Source organism: Acomys minous (assembly GCF_964271855.1).
Source record: "Acomys minous genome assembly, chromosome: 11".
NCBI classification, from domain to species: domain Eukaryota; kingdom Metazoa; phylum Chordata; class Mammalia; order Rodentia; family Muridae; genus Acomys; species Acomys minous.
The window spans coordinates 111,024,757-111,034,873 of NC_140492.1; the positions used below are offsets into that span (position 1 = coordinate 111,024,757).

At 48.7% G+C, this 10,117-nt stretch overlaps 1 protein-coding gene across 1 annotated transcript; it reads left to right on the forward strand.

The window, feature by feature from the left end:
* Window positions 1-6,153: 6,153 nt before the first annotated feature.
* CCNO (cyclin O) lies at window positions 6,154-9,430 on the forward strand. The gene is made up of 3 exons (XM_084801035.1): window positions 6,154-6,814; window positions 7,407-7,592; window positions 8,231-9,430. Exons 1-3 carry the CDS (start codon window positions 6,428-6,430, stop codon window positions 8,714-8,716), a joined length of 1,059 nt encoding a protein of 352 aa, XP_084657161.1. The 5' UTR covers window positions 6,154-6,427; the 3' UTR covers window positions 8,717-9,430.
* The last annotated feature ends 687 nt before the right edge of the window (window positions 9,431-10,117 follow it).

Here is a 10,117-nt window from a genome sequence, read left to right on the forward strand (position 1 = left end):
GCCCTCATCTGGAGTGCAGTTGTGCATGCAGACATGACATTGTATACATAATAAATAAATCTTTTAAAAAAGAAAAAGAAAATATTTCCTTGTGCATTTTATAAATTGTACCTGCAAGGAATTTGTTGAGCATTTTTCCATCAGTGTTCATGAGAGACACTGGTCTGTAATTCTCTTTCTTTGTTGGATCTTTGTGTGGTTTGGGTATCAGGGTGACTTTGGCCTCATAAAATAAATTTGGCAATGTTCATTCTGTTTCTATTTTGTGGAATAATCTGAGGAGTGTTCATACTAGCTCTTCTTTGAAAGTCAGGTAGAATTCTGCACTAAAATCATCTGGCCCTAGGAGTTTTTTGGTTTAGAGACTTATAATGACTGCTTCTATTCCCTTAGCAATTAGTAAATTGTTTTTAATTTTGGTAAGTGGTAGCTATCAAAAAAATTGTTCATTTCTTTTATATTTTCCAATTTTGTGGAGTACAAGTTTTAGAAGTCTGACCTAATGATTCTTTGGATTTCCTCAGTGTCTGCTATTATGTCCGTTTTTGTCTTTGATTTGGTTAATTTAGATATTCTCTTTTTCTCTTTCTCTGCCTTTTACTTATTTTGGATAAGGGTTTGTCTATCTTATTGATTTTCTCAAAGAACCAACTCTTGGTTTCATTGATTCTTTGTATTGTTCTTTTTGTTTCTATTTTACTGATATCAGCCCTGAGTTTTGGTCCACTCCTCCTGGGTGTGTCTGCTTCCTTTTGTCTTAGAGATTTCACTAGTATGAGATACCTCTAATTTCTTTATGAAGACACTGAGTACAGTGAACTTTTCCTTAGCATCACTTTCATTGTGTCCCATAATTTTGGGTATGTTGTGCATTCATTGTCATTGAATGTAAGTCTTTAATTTCTTTCTTTATTCCTGCCTTGACTCAGTGATCATTCAGTAGAGAGTTGTTTAGCTTCCATGAGTTCGTAGGCTCTCTGTTGTTTCCATTGCCGAAATCCAGCTTTAATCCATGGTGGTCTGATAAGAAACAAGGGGCTCCCAGTTCCAGAGAAATTAACAAATTAATCTTAAAGACCTTTCATAGGGCAAGTGAAAAGCTCTGGAATTGGACCAGGTGGATCACACTACACATACTGAAGATGGTGTTGACACCAACTTCTCAGTGACGGTCCAGGGTAGAAATTTCCGGAAGTCAGAGAGAGAGAGAGAGCAACAGAGCATAGAATAAGCAGGCACGTCACCTTACATGTCCCATCTACAACTGCATCCAGAAAGACAGGCACAGAATCTGCTGTCTGGTGTTGATGGTGCTATTTACCTTCATTCATTGGCAACACACACACACACACACACACACACACACACACACACACACACACACACTCTTCCCCTGAGTCCTCAACTTCAAATACCTGTTCATCCTCCCCATGTGGGCTCTTGACAGGCAGGCACAGACGGGCTCACACGACGTCCTCATCCTCATTCAAGCCTCCTCGCTTCCCCTTCCAGTCCTCCCATCTCAGCTAATGACAATGCCATCCTTTCTGTTTCTCAGGCCAGAAATCTGGGAGGAAGCTTTGTCCGTGCCCTACAGCTTTACACCCATCCTGTGGGCACATTGCCAAGCTGTATCTGCACCCACCCATCACTCACCACTTCTCCAAGCCTCATCCTGATCCAAGACTCCACCTGTTTTCACTTGGATTATATTATTACCATTATTACTACTATTGTCATTTTGGTTTTTCAAGACAGGGATTCCTCTGTGTAGCCTGGAGCTCACTGTGTAGAGCAGGCTGGCCTAAACTCACAGCGATCCACCTGCCTCTGCCTCCTGTGAGTGCTGGGATTCCAGGTGCGCACCACTGCTGCCTGGCTAAAAAGAAAACTTTTAAGAGTAGAAAATTTGGAAAGTTGGTCTATTTTATTTAACAATACATATTCCTTGGGCTTAGGAAAACGGGCTGATGACTTAAGGGTAAAGGGTCTTGCCCTAAGCCTGGTGGCCTGAGTTTAATCTTTAGGACTCACATGGCAGAAAGACAGTAGTAACCCCCTCAACTACACCATGGTACTTGAGCACCACTGCCACATAAATAAACGTAATTAAATTTATCTTCTTTTTAAAAAGAAAAAGATGACTGACACTAGTAGAAATAAGTATTTGATAAATGAGCTAATAAATTAGTAAAGGTAAACATTGCTTTTAACAACGAGCACAAGCTACCACTCAGGGAGTGGAGAGACGGGAGTGTGGCCATGGTGCGGGACACAATGACACAGATGGCCATGAGTCTTTGCTTTTCTGCTCTGTGTACAGAAGGAAGAGCCAGAAATCCCAAGTCCTGGAGAAGGGGCCCCTTCCAGGAAGCAGCAGGCAGAAGCCTTAGGATCAGTTCCAGCCCTCGGCTTTGCAGGGAACTGTTAGATGGAGCTCTTAGGTCCAGGTTACATGAGGTAGAAGAGAGCTTTCAGCTGGCACTAAAAGTTAAAGCAATGGGAAACTGGTGCCTGTGCTTTAAGACTGTCCATGGCTGGGGCGGTACTCTAAACTAAACAAAGTCAGGTTTGTTGTTTCCTATTAAATCCCACAAAGCTCAGCAGAGCTATGTACTAAGTCTGTATTCAGTTAATTCAGTCAAACTTTGAGGATTTTTAAAAACTAAGCAGCAACTGAGAGCAAAAGGCTATGGCTTATCACTTAAGTGTGCTCATTTTTTTTTTTTATAGAGTGTCAGCCAAGGCTACACAGAGAAACCCTGTCTTGAAAAACCAAAATCAAACAAACAACAACAAAAAGAAATAGTGTGCCCTTTAATATTTGGGCCCTCAATGAATTTGAGCTAAAAGTCTTGGCTGGAAGCTTGCAACGTTCTTTTTCGACTTGACCCATGCTTCTGGAGGCCTCATTGTTTTAATCACCACCTACTCACTTGTCTGGTTACACAGGCCAGACTCAACATCCTCTCGATTTCTCCAAGCCTCTAGCACTGAGACCCCTTTAATCGATTTCCTAAATTTAGTCAGAATCTCTTATCTCTAATCCCATTCTTCACAAGTCATTTCCTGCATGAGATTACCATGCCTAACTTGCACCCTTCCTGTCCTTTTATTATTTTATTTTATCTCAGTTTTGGAGGGCACCACACATTCTACACAAGTTCTGTGCTGCTGAGCTTCAGCTGAAACCCAGAGCAGTCCTTTAAAGAGTGACGTCTCTGCTCTTGAGGGGCTCCAGGTAACACCCAAGCCCTTACTGTGGATGCAGAGCGCTGTGCACACCGGCTACTGAAGCAGTACAGCGTGGATGGAGAAGTGAGGCTAAGTTTGAATGTTAGCGCTACATTTTACCAGCCACGATCTCTCTCTTTAACCTCTGAATGCCTCAGTTTTCTCATCTGCAAGATGGGTATAATAACGGAAGCTGTCTTGTGGAGTTGTAAGGACTGAGTGAATAAGGTCGGGTGTGGTGGCGCACGCCTTTAATCCCAGCACTCAGGAGGCAGAGGCAGGTGGATCGCTGTGAGTTCGAGGCCAGCCTGGTCTACAAAGTGAGTCCAGGACAGCCAAGGTTAATACAGAGAGACCCTGTCTTGAAAAACAAAAACAGAAGAAGAAGAAGAAGAAGAAGAAGAAGAAGAAGAAGAAGAAGAAGAAGAAGAAGAAGAAAAGAAAGAAAGGAAGGAAGAAAGAAAGAAAGAAAGAGAAAGATTGAATGAATACGCTTCTCTGCAATGGCTGTTCTCCATTAGACAGGCCCTTATAGACAGGCCCTTATAGACAGGCCCTTACAGACATCTGTAGGAGCTGTGTCAGGATTCTGCTTCCAGATCTGCCTACAGCCTTTTTTTTTTAACTTAGACTCCTCTTGCCCCGTCCTCTTCTCTTCTACCTTCCTCCCCTACCTTGGTTTCAGCATCTCTTTTTTCATTACCCTTTCCAGAACACAGAGGCCTTTCCTGCCATGAAGCTACATGGCACCCAGGTAAGGCCACCAACCGTCAGGATGCCCTGCTGAATTTGAATGTCAGATAAACAATAGTCTGTTGTTATAGTATAATGCTCCGTGTAGTACTTGGGTTTCAGATAAATATTTTCCTCTTATAAATATGTCCTATACAATATTTGCGACATTCTTACGAAAAACGCATTTGTTGTTCATCTGGCATTTTCGTTTAAATGGATGTCTTGGTGTCCACCCCCTTCCTGACAGCTTTGAAATCAGTGACTCCTCTATTGTTACCCTTATGGCATTTCAATACTTAAGAACGACAAATGGTGCCACCCTGCTAGAACATCAGCTCTATTAAAAAGGGCCGGCACAGTCTCCCTGTGTTAGACTCAGCAAGCATCCCATCAACACTGAATAGATGCATCAAGCTGAAACTCCAGGCAGTGTCTTCTGGGATTGATTCTAAGCACAGGCAAACTCCTTGCAAACTTTTCAGAATGAGGATGTCCTTGAGAGCCTCACATTCACAGGAAGATGGGTTGATAAATCTGCAGTTTACCCAGCGTAATAACATAATAACATCGCTCACTCACTCCTCCAAAGCAGCTGCGAGATGACCCCACTGTTTTACATTCAGAAAGGACTTTCAAGTTTTCACATGGATTTCACTGGACCCTCAAGGCAAGCAATATTCTCCTTTTACAGGAAATAGAGGCGGAGTGACGTCTTGCTGGCCATGGCCATAAAATAGGGACATTTCAGCCCCTATACATTTACTTCCCGCTCTTTTCGGCTGGGCCACTAGGCAGAATCAGAACGGTCCTGGATCCTTCCCCCTCGCTCAGAAAATGTCTAGGAAGGAGCCTGATATGTGATCCTTTTTTCTGTGGATTCGGTTGGTCTTCCCATATGGGAAGCCTGAAACAGAAAGCCAGGCACTCGCAAGTTGAGCGCCCCCCCCCCTCAGGTGCTCCTCAGCTAATCCTGCGTCACACACAGATGCTGTGATTTAGCTAGGGCGGACAGGTTCCTTCAGAATTACAGAGAATTGAAACAGGCGTGAGACCCTGAAATCCATCCTTTCCCCTCACCTGCTTCTCCGCCGCGTTTCTAGGGGTCGGATTTGCACGGAGACTACAAAACTTTTCAGCTTTTGGGGGGAATGAGTCGGATGGCCTAGTGTGCAGATTTCTTGGCGGGAGAGGGGCTGGGGAGCTTCTGTGAGGTTCGGGCTGGAGGGTGTCTAGGTGTCGTGACCCTGGGAAATGACTATAAGGTCAATTAGAAGCCCTTTATGCGCCAGGGTCTCGTCTCCAAAAGTGTTACAGTCTCTCCTGAGGATTCAGGGTAGAGAAGGAGTCCACATTGGGTCAGGAGAAGATGTTATAGTCTCATTCTCTCTCTCTCTCTCTCTCTCTCTCTCTCTCTCTCTCTCTCTCTCTCTCTCTCTCTCTCTCTCTCTCTCTCTGTGTGTGTGTGTGTGTGTACACACCGTTCTGTGCGTGCGCCCCTCCCCCACCTCTGCATCCCTTTGTTTTCTCTCCACCTTGCCCAGTGGGCAAGGAATAGCCTAGAAAGGCGGAGGATTCGAAGCTAATGACCCAAAGCAGAACACGCTGTGAGCAATTCGACAGATACGCCACCTGTGGCATTAAGTTCTTAAACAGCTGCAGCCTCGCGGTCTTTGGCTTACGATGAAAAACGCGGAACAGAGTGTTCAGAAGGCAGTGACTTGCTGTGCGACGATCATTTGAGGCAGTTTTCTAGGGTGTTGGATCACAGATAGCTGTCTGCCTGCATGGGCTCCCACATAACATATTTATCAGAGGCTAGTAGTGTGCCAAAGCCCGGCTCCCCGAGACCAACGGAATGAAATAAAATAGATGCAAATGAATTCCCAGCCCTTTTATGGATCACTGGAGAAAACTGTACTGACAGAATCTAGGCGGATTTTGGTCAGGAGCTCAGATGCAGGCTCACCGGGGTAAGGGGTCAGCATAAAAGATGATAGGACCAAGCCAGACAATCTAACCAAGTTTCGGGTTTCCGGGAGCAGCTTTTCTCTTTTTTCGCTCTGTGGGTAAGGCTCACCTGGGTGGGCGGTGATCTTCACGCTCTTCCACTCAGCGCGCGCAGCTGGCGCCAGGACCCGGGCTGCGGTTGCCAGGGTGACGCGGGACGCGCGCGCAGCCCACAGCTGAAGGCGGGTGCCAGGCGCGAGTTGCAACGCCTCCTCCCCCTGCGCTACCGCGGGAGCCACGCGTTGCCCGCGCGCGAGGGGAGTGGCTTTGCCTAGGGGATAAGCCTGGGGCTCAGCCAGTGAGAGGCCGGGGGAGTGGTGGAGGGCACAGGCGGGCTACTTAGAGCTGCGCCAGCTGCTGGACGGGATCTTTCGCCCAGCCTTCACCCCAGACACTCCTAGGCCCGCCGCGCCCGGGAGTCGTGGACTCTAGAGCGGCTACCGATTGTACCATGGTGGCCCCTTGCCCTGCCAGCCCCGCCAGCCCGGCCGCGGGAGCCGGGAGGCGGGACAACCACCAGAACCTCCGCGCCCCGGTGAAGAAGAGCAGACGGCCGCGCCTGCGGAGGAAGGAGCCGCTGCGGCCGCTGAACGCGTGTTCGCTCCCGGGAGACTCGGGCGTCTGTGACCTCTTTGAGTCCCCCAGCTCCAGCTCGGACGGCGCGGACAGCCCCACAGCGCCTGCGGCGCGGGACTGCAGCGCCCTACTCGGCTCTGCCCAGCCCTTGACAGCGCTCGATCTCCAGACCTTCCGAGACTACGGCCAGAGCTGCTACGACTTTCGCAAGGCGCAGGAGAGCCTTTTCCACCCGCGGGAGTCGCTGGCGCGGCAGCCACAAGTGAGGCGCTGGCTGAGCCAGACCCCCCGGCCATCGCGCTTTTGCCTCTCGCAGGCTCGCTCTCGCTCGCTCGCCGCAGTCTGCCCATCGCAGCGCCCCAGTCGTTGTAGCCCAATATCTGCCATCAATAGGAGCCAAAGAAACTTACCAGGGTTGGGTCACTTGCCTCACTCTAGACGGAGAAAAGTGCGCGCGCGCGCGCGTGGCGCGGGGGGGGTGGGGTGGGGGGCATCTGAAATATGGTGGTAGAGGAGTTTATTAGAATGCAGAGAGTTCGACAGTTTCTAAGCTAGAGCCCCAACCCGTAAATTTGTTTGCACATCTGCAAAAAACAAACAAAATAAAAACCTCCCCCCGCCCCCTCCCGCCTTTCCTTCCCTTTGACTTGCTGAGAGGATTAGACCCGGCGATACGTTTAAAGCTCCGTGCACAGTACCAGGCGCGAGCCTAGGCATTGCGGAGCGTCTAAGTCTCAGCCAGGCCCTTACTCCCACGTGTTTCCTATTTTTAAGTCATTTAGCTCCCCCCCCCTTACCTCCACGGACTGTCTTGGCCCCGTGCTGCAGCACGCTTCCCGTCTCCTTCCCGGCAGGTGACAGCAGAATCCCGCTGTAAGCTGCTCAGCTGGCTTCTGCCAGTCCACCGCCAATTCGGCCTCTCATTTGAGTCGCTGTGCCTGACCGTGAATACGCTGGACCGGTTCCTCCTCACGACTCCGGTAGCGGCAGACTGCTTCCAGCTGCTCGGGGTCACCTGTCTGCTCATCGCCTGCAAGCAGGTACCTCCACCAGGAGTAGAATGGGAGTGTGTTTGCTGCCAACCTCTCTTCCACTCCCACATGGTTTAGCGTTGGGTTGTTTGGCTCACCTCGCAGATGCTCGAGGATCTTCCCTCATCGTAGCCTTAACGTCGTATTTTTTCCGCTCAGAGTAACAATCCTTTCAGACCGCAGAGATAGGCTGTAGCTAGCCTCCCACCCAAAGCTTTATGGCACTTGTCTCTGGAAATTATGCTTTTTAAAATTACGCGCGCGCGCGCGCGCACACACACACACACACACACACACACACACACACACACACTTGACGATCACTCTTTTCATACGCGGATACATACACACAACTCTCTCTCTCTCTCTCTCTCTCTCTCTCTCTCTCTCTCTCTCTCTCTCTCTCTCTCCCGTCCCCCTCCCCCTCCCCCCTTCCCCCTGCCTCCCCCCCCCTCACTTGGGCTGTAGATAGAGAAGCTGTACAGAAAGCAGCCGTGTGTGGTTTAAGGGTGGACTCGTGGAAAGGTGAAGCTTATGTGGAAGGGGGTGTAGAGTTTCAAGTACCAGTTTTCTCCGGCATTTAAAACTGGGTGGGCTTGGCGGGGGAAGCCGCCCGGCCAGGAACTTGAGTACACTCTATGTCGTAGGTAGAGGTGCACCCACCCCGAGTGAAACAGCTCCTGGCCCTGTGCGGCGGCGCCTTCTCCAGGCAGCAGCTGTGTAACTTGGAGTGCATCGTGCTGCACAAGCTGCACTTCAGCCTGGGCGGGCCCACTATCAACTTCTTCCTGGAGCACTTCACTCACGCGCGCGTGGAGGCGGGTCAAGCTGAGGTCACCGAGGCTTTAGAGGCTCAAACCCTGGCTCGGGGAGTGGCAGAGCTGAGCCTGGCGGATTATGCTTTCACCACCTACACACCTTCCCTGCTGGCTGTCTGCTGCTTGGCGCTGGCGGATGGAATGCTGCGGCACCCGAACCCCCTGGACCTTCGCCTGGGAGAGCACCCAGAGGCGGCGCTGCAAGACTGCCTGGGCAAGTTGCAGACGCTGGTGTCCATCAACAGCACCTCCCTGGCTCACATGCTGCCTCCCCAGATCTGGGAGAAGTGCAGCCTGCCCCAGAGTTGGAAATAAAAATCACACCCTTTGATCTCCTTTTATTCCCTGCCCCCCCCCCCCAGCCCGCCCCGGTTCTGTGCCTTCAGGAGTGTGTGCAGTATTGGTCCAAAGAAGTTCAGGACTCCTACTTTGTAAATAGTGTACGATAACAGAATCTTAGTTTATTTATTGTGCAGCACGCAAGGGCAAGGTGACAGTCCTGGCTATACGAAATGGCTGCTGTGGGTGTGTCTCCACAGGTGAAGTCAGTCAAGGTGGTTGTCAATTTCAGAGTCCCACCCTTGCCCCCACAACTTTAATCTGCAGCTAGCTCTGTGAAAACAATCTGGGAAGATTTTATATGCCATGGTTCCAGTAATCGGACAAGTCAGGGTTGCTTGTCAGTATCTTAATTCCCCGTCTAGTCAGGAGGCTGAGGCCCCTCCCCTCATAGCCGTGTCCCAAGAAGTATGACACAGAAGTCTTTGTAGTCTGTAAGGGCAATGGCTGCACCCACCGATGTGGAGCTGGGACGCTTTGGGGACCGGGTAGGCATACTTAGCAGTGGGTAAAGCAAGAGACAATCCCTGGTGCAACCCAAGAAATGTTGGGAGGTTTCTGCATACTGTTATAGCTGTTGCAACCTGGGCCATTTCCTCTGAAGTTAACAGGCATGGTTCCTTTCACACTGCTGCATGAGCCGAGGGTTAAAAGCATGCCAGTAATAAAGAATATACTGACTACTTGCAATGTATCGTATGTGTTCAACATTTATTTCACTCCTCAAAAATGCTGCAAGACATTCTTGTCCCACTTTCCGGAGAATGACTCTGGGACACAGGACTTAGAGGCCATATGATCAAGTCTTACCCTTAGGCATGTTGCTGCGCGTCTCTCATTTATGTCCTTGGGCATTCTTTTTTGTTAATTTATTCTGCTCCCCTTATAATTATTTTTTATTTTTTACATATACACTTATATTATTACACATATATACAATAAACTACATATAACAACCATAAAACAGGAATTATATAAATATTACATTCATAGTGTTTTGGCTATTTGTATTTGGCAGCCTTGACGAAAACATCTTTCCTGTTTTGATGAGTCTAGAATGTAAATCAATATCACATCTTTTTCTTTTTTTACTTTACACTAAATTATATTCACAAAACAATCCACAAAAGCTCCTTTGCCAGCCAGAACACTGGTACCAGTGAGTTTGCAATTCACTCACTGAGAGACCTAGTGTCAAGGCGATCAGGAGGCTTAACGAGTAAGTCATCCGCTATCTCCTGTGCGCAGTTAGAACTCCAGTCCTTGGGCATTTTTAAACCCTCCGTCTTCACAGTCTCCGCTTAGCACTCCTGAACTCCTCAAGGCAACATGCTAATCAATTTGGTCTTTGCTTCTAGCCTTGATATAGGAATTGCT

Excerpts from the sequence above, each read along its gene's own strand:
- CCNO (XM_084801035.1), top strand. The coding sequence starts at position 6,428 with ATGGTGGCCCCTTGCCCTGCCAGCCCCGCCAGCCCGGCCGCGGGAGCC. Across the intron at positions 6,815-7,406 it reads CGCTGGCGCGGCAGCCACAA|GTGACAGCAGAATCCCGCTG; the intron begins GTGAGGCGCTGG and ends CCTTCCCGGCAG. Across the intron at positions 7,593-8,230 it reads TGCTCATCGCCTGCAAGCAG|GTAGAGGTGCACCCACCCCG; the intron begins GTACCTCCACCA and ends TCTATGTCGTAG.